Consider the following 15,118-nt stretch of genomic DNA (forward strand, 5'->3'; position numbering starts at 1 on the left):
TATGAATAAGATGAAGTAGTGATCTCCACTTTTGATTGCCCATATCATCAATAAAAACAAAGATAAGCCCTGATATGTGTCTAAAAGTACATACATTATAAAATTTACATAAAAAGGGATGTTTTTAAAGGTTCAGAGTACTAAAGTTCTAATGATTTCCTGACCCTAGTAGATTGTCTTAAAACTGCTTTTCTAACACTACCAATATGTAATCTAAAGAAGCCAAAAGTTTTTGTCATTAACATTCCTTTATTTACACAAAACTGTCCTTTCATTATGTAAACTCCAGTGACTCAGAGACCCCTCAGTGGAGAATTTACATTCTTGTATTGTTCTGCTTCCTGTTCTCTTGTTTTAGAAAATAGGAAGGAACAATTTGTTCCTTTTTTGTGATTATAAATTATTAATTTCCATTGATATTCACATTTAACTAAAAAAATTTCCTTTCCACCAATTTACAGTGTTCTGTTCTAAGGCAGCTTTTGTTTTTAAGGTCATGGGCCATTTTCTCATATGTTTGATGGAAGATTTATTCCACTTGCTCGACCAGAGATAAAATGGACGGTATGTATCCATATATTCAATATTTAGTAAAATAAAGACTAAGCAGTGACTACTGTGTTATAGTATAATTCCTGTTACAGTTTTTCAGGGTGTTGTTTTCATTTGATCCTCACAGCAGTCTCTAAGGAGGAAATCATTATCTCCATTTTTGTAAGTGTAAAGGAACTCGAAACCCAGAGGTGTACTGATGCACCAAAAATCACAAAGCCTGTGAAATGATAGAGCCAGCACTAGAAAACCAGCAGCTAATTTAATGCTCTTTCTACTCTGTCATACTAGTATAAAATAAAAAATCAAAGGCTGACTCTGGCTTTGATTCATTTTGTGTGACCGTAAAGTAAGTTCTAGACTAAGTTCTTTGTATAATTACAGATTTGCAGGTAGCTAACCCATTTTTCTGGAATCAGTTTTTGAGAAGTAAAGGTAGGTCATCTTCCATTTTTGGCTGCACTATATTTGAAGCAGAAGATGATATCACTGCATCCTGAACACTTCATTACATGTCAACCACTATTTATTCTCTCATTTTTAGAAAGGTATAATTCATCTTAAATATGTTGTCCAGATCATCATTGTATAGTTCAGTGAGTATTGACAAGTGTATTCATCCATGCAGCCACTACTCAAGTTGAGATGTGCAATATTTTCATCTTCCTGGAGAATTCCTGTGTGACTCTTTCTAGTCAGTTCCTACCCTCCCCATCATCATCACCTTCTAACTTTTATAAACAGATTCATTTTGCCTGTTTCTAGACTTGATAAAAGTAGAATCCTGTAATAGGTACTGTTTTGTCCTGTTTGTATTCATATTGTTTGTCCCTGAGGTAATAGCCCATTGTATGAATAAGTCACTATTTGTTTATCTTTTCTCCTTTTGTAGAATTTGGGTTGTTTTCAGTTTGGGGCTATTACAAATATAAGGATGTTGTACATGTTACTATACACAATTTTTGTGGAAAATATTTTCATTTGTCTTAGTTTCATTTCTCCTTACCTAGTAGTAGAATTGCTGAGTCATCAAGTAGATGCATATTTAACTTTATAAGAAATTACCAGACCTTCCCCATTTTACACTCTGCCAGCAATATGTGAGAGTACCTGTTCTTCCATGGCCTTACCAACATTTAGATTTTTGGTTATTCTTTCTATTGAGTGTGAAATAGTCTTTTGTGGGATTTTCCCTTTTTTATTTGGCATTCTCTTTGTGTGTTAACTTCCCATTTCCTCTACTTTGTCACTGATAAATCATCTTTTGTAAAGAGATTTTCCATTTACCCATTAGAAAAAATTGAATATTTACCTTTTAGTTATCAATTTGAATAAATATATATATATATAGTCAGATACATGTATTATGGATATTTTTTCTCTGACTTACCAATTACCAATTTATTTCTTTAAGATTTTTTTTTTAATGTGGACCACTTTTAAAGTCTTTATTGAATTTTTTATAATATTGCTTCCATTTCATGGATTTTTTGTTTGTTTGTTTGTTTTCTGTTTTTTGGCCACAAGACCTGTGGGATTTTAGCTCTCTGATGAGGGATTGAGCTCACACACCTTGCACTGGAAGGCAGTCTTAACCACTGTACTGCCAGGAAAGTCTTAGTTCATTTCTTGAACAAAGGTGGCTTTTCAGAAAGAAAATTTAAAATTTTGATGAAGTATTCTGCTTCTTTCACCTAGTAAAAAGAATAGATTCTTTCCAGTTCTCCTGCCCTAGGGCCTCCCTCAGGCTAAAAGCCATAAAAGAACTGGAATGTTGCCCACAACAAAGAAGAACTAGAACGTTTCTCTTCCAAGTGTTTAGTTCTCTCTAACATCTGCCTGCTTTTGGTGGTAATCCAATACCTTCAGGAAGTTCAGTTCGGTTCCATTTAGTCGCTCAGTCTTGTTGCACTCTTTGCAACCCCATGGACTGCGCCAGGCCTCCCTGTCCATCACCAACTCCTGGAGTTTACTCAAACTCATGTCCGTTGAGTCGGTGATGCCATCCAACCATCTCATCCTCTGTCGTTCCCTTCTTCTCCAGCCTTCAAACTTTCCCAGCATCAGGGTCTTTTCAAATGAGTCAGCTCTTCACATCAGGTGGCCAAAGTATTGGAGTTTTAGCTTCAGCATCAGTCCTTCCAATGAATATTCAGGACTGATCTCCTTTAGGATGGACTGGTTGGATTTCCTTTCAGTCCAAGGGACTCTAAAGAGTCTTCTCCAACACCACAGTTCAAAAGCATCAGTTCTTTGGGGCTCAGCTTTCTTTATAGTCAAACTTGTTGCAGGAAGGGGGACCCCTTCCAAGGCCGAAACTGGGCTCTTGTCTAACACTCGGGAATGAGTTGCCCGAGGAGACACATGTGCTGATAAAGCAAGAGATTTTATTGGGAAAGGGCACCGGGGTGGAGAGCAGTAGGGTAAGGGAGAACAGCTCTTAGCAAAGATCTGTCCTATCACAGTTCTTAGAGGCCCTCCAGGGGGCCATTTGTTCTTTGTAACAATTACAAATGACTGACCAGAGACTGTGAGTAAAATGAGTCTATAGTTTGAGATTCCAGCCCAGATTTTAACTTCAGATCTCTGGAACATCCCGACACCTTTTTTTTTTTTTTGCTTCCAAGTTTGGAATTACCCCTTTTCACCACTAGATGGAAATGCTAATAGAACTTGTAGCTTCACAAATTCCAAAGCTGATGATACTATAGAACTAAATTTTATAGTAATATTCATTAAAATGGTATTCTACTGGGAATTTCCTGGCAGTCCAGTGGTTAGGGTTTGGCGCTTGCACTGCAAGGGCCTATGTTTGATCTCTGGTCAGGTAACTAAGATTCTGCAAACCATGAAGCTCACCAAAAACAAACAAACAAAAAGGTGTTCTATCCTTAAAATCTGGTAGTATTCAGCTGTGCTCTATAATACATACGTATTATAAATCTTATATCTCATTAAATATATTTATCAAATAATGATGCACCTGGATTATAAGGTTTTGTAGACTGGTAAAATATAGACAGATTTGACAGATATTTTTTAAATATCTGGAGGACTGTAGTTGAAAACTAGGTCATTAACGTGCATTAGAACTTTATCTCTGAATTACCAGGGAGCCAAGAGTAATTTGAATAATCAGGGGTCCCTGATGGACTAGAGTCTGTAACAAACCATACTGCTGCCTTTTCCTAGCATGAACAGGGCTCAGTTATGATGTTTGAGCACCTCATCAATTCTAACGGACTCCAAGATGTCATGAAATACTATGGTCTCATCCCTGAAGAAGATATTTTGTTTATCAAGGAACAAATTACAGGACCACCTGAATCACCCATCAAAGATGCTTCAAAGGTAAATTTGTGTACAACCTAATTTAAATCAACTGGTTCTTTTCATCTCGTCTTCTCTTGGTTCCTTCAGATTTGTATTTGAAGGGGTGACATTTTGCTATTTTAGGAGACTAAATGATAAAATATGTGATACATTTCTACTGTTTAGTGCAAAAAATAAAAGGCTTATATAGTTCTTCCAGCTCTTAACTGAGTTCTTTAGAAGTTATCCCCCAAATTAAAATACACATATTAATATTTTTAATGAATATGTATGCAGAATTTTATATAGAAGCCTAAAGTAACTTAGTTCTGAAAGTATGTGTCTTGTTTACCCATTAAAATTAATGTTTGGATTATTTAGATATGTGAAGACCTAGAAAAAAAAGTTGAATTAGTTCAGAGGGAAGTATGATTTGTTTCCTTTTTGATCTTTTTTCTTTTAATTAGGAAAAAGAATTTCCCTTAGTGTTTTTTAGTCTTTTTTTCCTTAAAACACACAAATCTACTTGTAAGGTATAAGATAAATAGGAGGATTTTACAGCAAATATCCTATCTCCAAAAAACAGAGTTCCTAGGAATTCCCTGGTGATCCAGTGGCTGGGACTCTGGCGCTTTCACTGCCGAGGGCCCAGGTTCCATCCCTGGTTGGGGAACTAGGATCCCCAGGATCACTCAGCGCAGCCAGAAAAAAAACACAGAGCTCCAAGAATTTTCACTCCTGAATTTAAGCATTCGAATATAAGAAACATTCTTACTAGTTTATAAATAGATCTTAATATTTTAAAAAATCTTTTAAACCAAGAAAACAAGAAAGCTTGTTGGTTATCTAAGTGTAATAGAATTAGGATCCTTCCAAAGGCACTAGGTTTAGTATTAACAGGATATCATATTTTAGCATTTCTAGCATTTCTTTCCCTTTTCTACTAATTTGGGAATTAAGTGAAGGAAAAAAGAGTAGAACCTTCTCACTTACCTAACATTCGCATTCAAATATCTGTTTATAATTTTCGGGTTAATACACTTGCTTTGCTTATAAATAGATTTATCTCCTGTTCTATAACTTTCAGTGGGTTTTCTTCTCTTCCAGTGGCTCTATAAAGGGCGTCCTAAAGAAAAAAGCTTCCTTTATGAGATAGTGGCCAATAAAAGAAATGGCATTGATGTGGACAAATGGGATTATTTTGCCAGGTATGCACTGAACACTTCAGAAAAATTGATTAGAAATCTTGTATACTTTAAATAGATACAATTTTTATTTAAGTAAATAAGCAAGCAAAATAAAACCCTTATATAAATTTAGTATTGATATTTAAGGTATGGTTTCCTTTGCTGAAAAATTTCATCTCTCTGCTTGGGAATCTCTCCAGGGACTGCCATCATCTTGGAATCCAAAATAGCTTTGATTACAAGCGCTTTCTTAAGTTTGCCCGTGTCTGTGAAGTAGATAATATGAAGCATATTTGTACTAGAGAAAAGGTAAGCTATGTCAGAGGACAATAAGGAAGGTGTGATTCTTAGCTTGAAGTCTAGAAATACCCTTTCAGTAAATTGGAAAAATCACTACCTGGTAAATTATCTATCTCTTTACTTCGTGCTTAGCATTTGTAAGTATTTTAAAGCTCTTTTCACTTCTCCTGTATGGTCTACTGTCTACAGTAGACATTTACTGAGTCTTGTTCTCAGCACTGTTTAACGTGCTTTAGAGGATTAACTCAATCTTCACAATCCTGTAAGATAGAAACTGTTATTTTCCCATTTAACAGATAAGCAAATTGAAGCGCAAAGAAGGCATACAGTTAATGGCAGAACTGGAGTTTCAATCCAGGAAGTTTGGCTTGAGTCTTGTCCTTAATCACTGTATTGTATGTTTCATAGTAGTTATAATCCTATAATCATTAATTCCCTGCTAGGTTAGTCATATAACTAAAGAATAGAACAGTGCTATACTATACAAAGTCTTTCTTTTCAGAATGAAGATTAGAAGAAGAATACCTAACTTCTAGAATTATTGGGAAATTTAAAAAATATATTTAAGATGCCTCAAACAGAATGCATCGCAGAGTTAAGATGCTCAGTAGATTTTGGTTTACTAAGAATAAAAGTTGCAGATAAGTAGTATTATGAGTCTTCCTTGCTCTTTCTTGGGAGTCTTAGGGGTTTTGATGAATTTTACCTGTGTCCAGTCTTCTTTTATGCCACCATCCCTTTTTCCTGACTTATATGCTGTCTACTAACAAGGGAACCTAATCTGATCCTACCTTAATGTTTGTTTCACCTCTTTCTGCAGGAGGTTGGAAACCTGTATGACATGTTCCACACACGCAACTGTTTGCACCGCAGAGCTTATCAACACAAAGTTGGCAACATCATTGATACAATGTAAGAAATTTGATTGTTATTTTCGTATAAAATTTTCCATGATTTTTACTAGAGTATCATACTTGGGTCAAGTTGAGATTTCTAAATAAATTCAAGTAAAGTTTAAGTGAACAAATCTAAAATGGTTCCCTTAAACAAAACAAAAACTAGCATAAAGTGAATTTAGAGGTGAGTGTTAAAGAGGATAGACTCAAGCAGAAGAGGGGGTTTAGGCTAGATAGGAAGAGGCTACCCTGGGATGGCTTAGATCTCCACACAGGTAGTCACTTAGGTACCAGATATTAATCATCGAGGTGAGAAATGAGATATGGATAATTGACACTCTGAAATTAATGACAAAAATGAATTTTGAAGATTAATGTCTCTCCCTACCCTGTCAATTATCAACATTAGTAGAAAACAGTAAAACCTACAGGAATTTCGGGCTTTCCTCGTAGCTCAGTCAGTGAAGAGTCTGCCTGCAATGCAAGATATCCAGATTCTATTCCTGGGTCAGGACGATCCCCTAGAGAAGGAAATCGCAACCCACTCCGGTATTCTTGCCTGGAGAATCCCATGGACAGAGGAGCCTGGCGGGTAACAGTCCGTGGGGTCGCAAGAGTCAGACACATCTGAGTGACTAAACCACCACCACAGAAATTTTACTTCTCCCTGATCCAGTCAGAACCAAAGCAGAAAAGTACAACTAGGTCCCTAAGTGACTCAGAGACCTCATGAGGAATTTCCAAAAGTGGGGTATGAGTCAAGTTAATTCTGTGGCCCTAAAATAGTTTTAAATGAATCTCTTTTAAGCTTTTACTGTTCATGTTTACATTTGTGTTGAGAAAATTTACTTTCTGCTTTTTTCTTCATCTTTTGTCATGAGCAGACTAGTTAGAATCCTTTCTCCTATTTGTATGGCTGTTACTTTGGTAAGCGGAGAAGGCTAAGAGGTTTTTTTTGTTTGTTTGTTTTCAATGCAGAGACTCAGAGAGATCTAGAAACAGTCTGGTACTGCTTCTTCCTAACTTGATTAAATGAAAATTACTCAATTTCTATGTCTATATAATATAGGTTGATTACACCTGTGTTACTGATAGAAAGATTAAATATGATGATGTATCTAAAGCTTTGTAGTAATGCCTAGAGCACAGTAAATATTACAGTCCACAAATTATCGTGGACTTACTTAGCATGGTTGAGATGCAATTGTCTTTTTTTGGTTTGTTTTAATTGTAAGTTGCAGGTGTACAATATAGTGATTCACAATTTTTAAAGATTATATTCATAGCTATTATAAAATATTGACTACATTCCCCATTGTACGGTGTATCTTTGTAGCTTATTTTATACCTAGTAGTTTATACCTCATACTCCCTCACCTGCCCCTGTCCCTCTGCCTACTGATCACCACTAGTTTGTTCTCTATAAGTCTGAAAAGCAGTTGCCTTTAGAACATTGTATCTCAAGATTTTGTTTCTTAAAAGTAGAGAGGTTTCCTAAATGTTAAGTAAAGCATAAAGCAAATATTCAATTTCCTCATAAACATAAACCTTTATAAAATGATCTTTAGGATTACAGATGCCTTCCTCAAAGCAGACGATCACATAGAGATAACAGGTTCTGCAGGAAGAAAGTATCGCATTTCTACAGCAATTGATGACATGGAAGCCTTCACTAAGCTGACAGGTAAGAAGTAGAAGGTAACATAGGTGGTCCATCTCAGAAACCGTGTAAACTTTCCCTGGATTGCAGATGGGTTATTTTCCAAACATTCCAGTGTATTTAGCTTCTGAAGTGATTGTATACTACTGGATTTGAGTTTTATCTCTGCTTTGTACTAACAAGATAACCTTGATAAAGTTATTTAACCTCTCTGAACCTTGTTTCTTCATCTATAAAGTGGGAGTAATGATACCTAGCATGTAGTTTAGTTGTGATGCTGCAGTGAAGCATATAGCACTTGGAATAGTACTTGGCACACAAGTGCTGTGCTGTGCTTAGTCGCTCAGTCTTGTCGGACTCTTTGTGGCCCCGTGGACTGTAGCCTGCCAGGCTCCTCTGTCCATGGGGATTCTCCAGGCAAGAATACTGGCGTGGGTTGCCATGCCCTCTTCCAGAGGATCTTCCCAATCCAGGGGTTAAACCCAGGTCTCCGACATTACAGGCAGATTCTTTACTGACTGAGCCACCAGGGAAGTCCAAGAATACTGGAGTGGGTAGCCTATCCCTTCTCCAGGGGATCTTCCTGACCCAGGAATCTAACTGGGGTCTCCTGCATTGCAGGTAGATTCTTTACCAGCTGAACTACCAGGGTAACCTAAGTGCTCAATATTAATTATTTTTAACTTCGAATACAATTTGGCTTCCCTGGTGGCTTAGTTGGTAAAGAATCCTCCTGCAATGTGGGAGATATGGGTTTGATCCCTGGGTTGGGAAGATCCCCTGGAGAAGGGACCAGCTCTACCCACTCCTGTATTCTGGCCTGCAGAATTCCATGGTCTGTATAGTCCATGGGGTTGCAAAGAGTGGGACATGACTTACACTTTTAATTACACTTTCATAAAACCAGACCAATACCAAAAAGCTGACTTGCTCATTTAACATAATTTTTGTTGCAAAACAGGATGCCAAAGACATTTCTGTGCACTTCAGCAGAAACAAACAACTTAGGGTGGGAAGGAAGAGGGGTGAGGTGTCATAACTGATTCTTTAATGTGGGAAAGTTTAAGATCAGTAAAGCAAAAGATGTAAACCAAAAAGTATATACCAGTTAAGAGTTCTTAGTTGCAAATCCTGAAACTGACTCTGCTTAACTAAAAACAAAGTGATAGAATCAGTGAGAAGGCTGGAGTTTCTGAAACGAGAGAATGGCAGAAGCTGAGTGGCCTCACACACAAGATCAGCTTCCTGTTCCATCACTGCTAAATTTTTTTTATACAGGTGTAAGCAGTGGCACCCCACTCCAGTACTCTTGCCTGGAAAATCCCATGAACGGAGGAGCCTGGTAGGCTGGAGTCCATGGGGTTGCTAAGAGTCGGACACGACTGAGTGACTTCACTTTGACTTTTCACTTTCATGCATTGGAGAAGGAAATGGCAACCCACTCCAGTATTCTTGCCTAGAGAATCCCAGGGATGGGGGAGCCTGGTGGGCTGCCATCTATGGGGTCGGACATGACTGAAGCAACTTAGCAGCAGCAGCAGGCAGTTAATATATGGGCTTTCTTGGTAGCTCACATGGTAAAGGCTCTGTCTGCAATGCAGGAGACCTGGGTTCAATCCCTAGGTTGGGAAGATACCCTCAAAAAGGGAATGGCTACCCACTCCAGTATTCTTGCCTGGAGAATTCCGTGGACAGAGGAGCCTAGTGGGCTACAGTCCATGGGATGGAAAAGAGTCAGACACCACTGAGCAACTAACACTTTCACCTTCAGGCAATTAATAGAGTCCCCATTACACTTGTAACTTTTTAGGCACTTTCCATTCATACCTAAACTACAGGTTAGAAGGGAAATGGTGATTCTATGTATCAAATGTTTATATACTGAGAACACTGTGTCCATCAAATATTTGCAGTTTATAATGTGACAAGTGAGTTTACTTTTTTCTTGTTAATTCATCTGGGTTGGATTGATGACAAAGTTACTTATAGGGGATAATGTATTTGCCCTGAAACTTGTTGGCCCTTGTGTGGTGCTTGGTTTCAGTGCAGGTATGGAGGCATTTGATGAGCTCCTGTCAATTAATGTTCCTTGGAGTCAGGAGCTCCCTGGAGTCAGGGTTTGGACTTAAGCCTCCTGCTTCCAGTTATCGGTCTTATTTTTACAGTAGTTTCATAGCTTCTCCTTCTATACAGCACCATTGATAAAACATCTACGTTAAAGATGAAAAGTTTCTCTACTGTGAGGGTCACCCAGAGAGGTTCACAGCGTTATATGGAGAAGAGAAGAGGGAGGAGGGAGTTAGAGGTGACCCGAATGAGATGAGGTGGAATCAACAGAGGAGAGAGTGGGCTATCCAGTAATCTCTTCCTTATGTGCACTCCACAACTGGACCACTCAGAGTTGTTCACGGAGTTATACAGAGAAGAGAAGAAGGAGGAAGGTGACAGAGGTGGCCAGGAGGATAAAAGGGGGGAATGAAAAGGAGGGAGACAGATCCAGCCAGTAATCAATTCCCTAAGTGTTCTCCACTGTCTGGAACACACAGAAATTCACAGAGTTGGGTAGAGTAGAGAGGGGTTAGGGAGGAGACACAGGCGACCTGGTGGAGAAAAAGGAGAGTCCAAAGGGAGAGAGAGCAGTTAAGCCAGTAATCTCGCTCCCTAGTGATAAAGGGGTACTGAAGATTGGGTTCTTAAAGGTACAAAATTGGTAACAAATACATAAAAGCAAAAATTAAAAATCTAGAGTAGAGTTTGGAATTTCAAAAATATGATGTTAAAGAAAAGAAGAAGGAAAAGAAAGAGAGAAAAAACAAACAAAAACAAACAAGGTCGTGAAAATTATAAAGAAAATATAGGTACAAAATTGATAACTAATACCAAAAAGCAAAAGTTAAAAATCTAGAGTAGAGTTTGGAATTTCAAAAATACAATGTTAAAAAAAGAAGAAGAGAAAGAAAAAAAACCAAACAAGAACAAACAAATTTGCATAAATTATAAAGAAAATACAGGTATAAAATTGATAACAAATACCAAAAAGCATAAATTAAAAATCTAGAGTAGAGTTTGGAATTTCAGATATACAATGTTATTTAAAAGAAGAAGAGAAAGAAACAGAGAAAAAGAAAAAGAGAAAATAAAAAAGGGTCACAGAAATTGTAAAAAAAAAAAAAAAAAAAAACAACTACAGGTACAAAATTGATAACAAATACCAAAAAGCTAAAATTAAAAATCTAGAGTAGAGTTTGGAATTTCAAAAATACAATGTTAAAGAAAAGAAGGGAAAAAAAAGGTCAAAAAAATTATAAAAAATATATATATGAAGTTTGCTTTAAAAAAAAATGGGGTCTTCTTTTTTTTTTGCAAAGTCATCGGTTATAAAAGTGAAAATTAAAGGAATAATAGAAGACTTAAAAAAAATTTTTTTAATTAAAAAATAAAAAAAGAATGATCATAAAAATAGTAAAAATATATCTAGGACTTTCTCTGGTTTTGTTGTGAGTATTGCGGGTTCAGTTCATTTTTGGCTAGTTCCTTGGTCCGACTTATATTCTCAAGATCTACAGGCCCCTTCCTGTGTAGCTGGTACTAACCACAGGGTTTTAATCTATTGCCTGTAGCTTCTAAGGCGGTTCCCTCTGTTATAGCTTCCTCTGTTTGCTGGTCTCTTCAGTGTCTGGTTTCCGCCCTGAGCCAAAGGGGACGGTGGAGGACACTTTTTTTTTTTTTTTTTTTTAGGCTCACTTGTTCAGTTGCGCTGAGGGGAGGTAGGGAGGGATGCTGCAAACAAATAACACTGGTGTGTGCTCACAGTGCCTCAGCCACACTGGGTCTGCCCCCTGTTCACGGCGTGTGTAGCCTCCCTGCCCATGCTGCTCAGGCTCTAGGTTGCTCCAATGGGAACCATCCGTGGCCGGCCCTGGGCTGCCTGCACTTCCAGGTCCAAGCCGCTCAGGTTCAGGCACTCGGGTAGTCCTCAGAGGTGCAGACTGTCGGTTGGGCCTGCATTTTGTGCCCTTCCCAGATCCGAGCAGCTCAGGTGATGAGGTGTTTGGTGCGTGGGATTGCTGTGACTTACCGCCTCCTGCCGCTCGGTTATCTAGGTGTGCACCGGCACACCTTCTCAGGCAGATATTGACCGTCCAGACCCCCAAGAAGTTTTAGTTAGCAAAGAAGCCTGCTTACAGTTTTACAGATGATGTCTCTCTGGGGCTGCGATTGTCCCCTTCCAGCTCTGGCTGCCTATCACCGGAGGGGTATGGTCTGCCGCCGGCTATCTCTGTTCAGTCCTTTGTTCTGTGCGCGGGCCTGGTGGTGTCATAGGTTAGGGCTGGCTTTTTGCGTGGTAGATATCCCACAGTCTGGTTTGCTAGCCCAAATTATTTCACTCAGATAGCGCTCGGGGTATTCAGGCCAGATCCTTGCGATGCAGCCCGCGCCGCGCCTCCCTGCCCAGCCCCTGCTTGCTAATGGCGGATGCAGGCGTCTGCGCTGCTTCTCCGCTGGGGGAGTTACCATGGGGCTCGAAATGTGCGGGTTTTAATTGTTTATTTATTTTTCCTCCCTGTTATGTTGCCCTCTGTGCTTCCAAGTCTCGGCACAGATTCGGCAGTGAGAAGGTTTCCTGGTGTTTGGAAACTTCTCTCTTTTTAAGACTCCCTTCCCTGGACGGAACTCTGTCCCTCCCTCTACTGTCTCTTTTTTTGTCTTTTATATTTTTTCCTACCTCCTTTCGAAGACTTGGGTTGCTTTTCTGGGTGCCTGATGTCTTCTGCCAGCATTCAGAAGTTGTTTTGTGGAATTTACTCAGTGTTTAAATGTTCTTTGATGAATTTGTGGGGGAGAAAGTGTTCTCCCCGTCCTACTCCTCCGCCATCTTAGCTCTTCCCCCTTCAGAACAGCATTTTCTTTTATGTTTTCCTCTAAGAGACTGTCCTGACATTGACTTCATTCTGTTGCTGCTGCTAAGTCGCTTCAGTCGTTTCTGACTCTGTGCAACCCCATAGACCACAGCCCACCAGGCTCCCCCGTCCCTGGGATTCTCCAGGCAAGAACACTGGAGTGGGTTGCCATTTCCTTCTCCAGTGCATGAAAGTGAAAAGTGAAAGTGAAGCCGCTCAGTCGTGTCCAACTCTTAGCGACCCCATGGACTGCAGCCTACCAGGCTCCTCCCTCCGTGGGATTTTCCAGGCAAGAGTATTGGAGTGGGGTGCCATTGCCTTCTCTGTGGCTGGAAATGGAAAAAGAGATTATAAGAGAATTTAAGCAACCTACAGATAGTTATTTTTAAACTTTTACTCATACTGAAGCAAATGATGCTGTATTTTAAAAAATCATCTTCAGTCTTCCTCAGAGACCAATCCTAACCATTTATCCTATAACAGTATGTTACATTTAAATTATCTTTCCAGTTAAAAACAAAAATGAATTTTGGACTTTATACACTTTTGGGTTAACTGACAAACTGTCAAATATCATACATCTTAATGAGGTCATAACTCCACGTGTCTGTACATAGCTCTTGCTCACCATGAATGAACATGCTGACTAGAACACTGAAACTGGCTTTTACCCTGTTCAGTGAGATGAGTTCACTGTTCACTTGCTTGGATGTTGTCACAATGCCAAAAATCCCAGAAAAGAAATTAGGTCACGTTTTTATGCTTTAACTGTCAGAATATAGAAGAATAAGCATACTGCCTTTCCACTTTCGTCATTTGAGCCAGAAATCATCTTACTTTTCTTGCATGTTATTCTGAGCAGTCATATGATCCTTATTGTCCTTAATAATAACACGACCTTGAAGGAATAGGATCCCATGAGCCCTCCTTTTTTTGGTTGCAATTCCAAAAGCAACTCATCTTTATTTTGAAAATCTTCACTTCTTATTTTTAATTTTTTTAGAATTTTTTTCATGTTTTAGGGATAAGTGTTGAAAATAAACAGCAATGTTAAAAGAATTTAACAGTTGAAACCTATATACCTAAATACTAGCATTTGCTGGACTTGCTTTATCACATATTTATTACTTACCATCCCTCTATTCATTTATTTAAAGCTTGACATTTGAAAGTAAATTTCAGACATCAGTATACCCTAATTCCTGCAGCATGCAGATTAACTAAAGTTCAGTAACTGTTATAGATTTTTCTTCTTTTTATGCAAAATTACATGCAATTTATGTGTTAATAAAAATTGTAAGGTTAACATTTGCTGGACAAATGCAGGACACAGAACATTATCTTCTCCTTAGAAAGTCCCTTCATGCTCTATCCGACAATACCTGTTCTACCTCATCTCTAGAAGCAACCACTATTACCTGTCCTAGAGTTTCATATCAGTGGAATCATACAGTATATATTCTTCTGCATAAGGCTTCTTTCACTTAGCATTGACGTTTATCCAGATTGCATGTATCAGTAATTCATTCCCTTTTATTGCTGAGTAGTAGTCTATTGTATGAATATGCCACTGTTTGTTTATCTCTTCTCTCTGCTTCCTAAATTCCTATTTCTGATGAATGTTTCAGCTTATCTGGATGCAACTATCGTAAGCATTGCAAATGTTATGACCACTGTCTTAGGTAGTCATTTTCATATCTTGGTCTTTATTCTGCAATATTCCTAAGCAATAGGTGGACCTTACCCTTTCTTCCCCTTCCCTTTCAAGACCTTACCCCCAAATCCCTTAATTAAATTGGGGCCTTAGAATGTTAAATTCAAAAGAACCTTAGAGATCATCTGCTTAAAACTCCTCTTGATGAGGAAACTAAGGCCAAATGAAAGAAAGCAACTTATCCTAATAAATGGCAAACCTGAGCTCAAATCAAGTCTTCTGACTCCCAAGTTGAATGTTGTCTACACTCTTTTAGTAAACACTTTAATCATTCAGTTTAATAGACAAGCAGTTTCCCTTTACTTTTGTACATGACTGTTTTCTAAAAAAATGTATGTGGAACAAATAGAACTCTCATACATGGCCAGTGGGAATGCAGATGGTACAGCCACTTGGAAAAAGTTGAGCATTTTCTTTTAAACATATATGTATCCTGTGACCCTTTAATCCCTCTTTTGCCCACTCAGCCAATGAAAACGTCAGTCCACCCCAAAACCTGTACCTGGTAGAATAAGATGAAAGGCATAAGAAGAGTATCGGTTAAGTTCTTTGGGGTTCGAGGGAAGAAGAAATTACATCTCTAATTTGGATGCACT

General features: G+C 38.4%; 1 protein-coding gene across 5 annotated transcripts in view; it reads left to right on the forward strand.

The window, feature by feature from the left end:
* Nucleotides 1-15,118, forward strand: part of SAMHD1 (SAM and HD domain containing deoxynucleoside triphosphate triphosphohydrolase 1) — a 67,375-nt gene that overhangs the window by 24,296 nt on the left and 27,961 nt on the right. For all 5 annotated transcript variants that reach the window (XM_086331946.1, XM_086331947.1, XM_086331945.1 and 2 more), the window contains exons 6-11: nt 494-564; nt 3,745-3,903; nt 4,972-5,072; nt 5,252-5,360; nt 6,172-6,263; nt 7,816-7,931. In XM_086331946.1, coding sequence (XP_086188072.1) covers nt 494-564; nt 3,745-3,903; nt 4,972-5,072; nt 5,252-5,360; nt 6,172-6,263; nt 7,816-7,931 — 648 coding nt within the window. The remainder of the gene's footprint in view (nt 1-493; nt 565-3,744; nt 3,904-4,971; nt 5,073-5,251; nt 5,361-6,171; nt 6,264-7,815; nt 7,932-15,118) is intronic.

This window comes from Bos grunniens, chromosome 13 (genome assembly GCF_055505025.1).
Source record: "Bos grunniens cultivar Pamir isolate PY7600 chromosome 13, Bosgru_T2T1.0, whole genome shotgun sequence".
In the NCBI taxonomy this organism is placed as follows: Eukaryota; Metazoa; Chordata; class Mammalia; order Artiodactyla; family Bovidae; genus Bos; species Bos grunniens.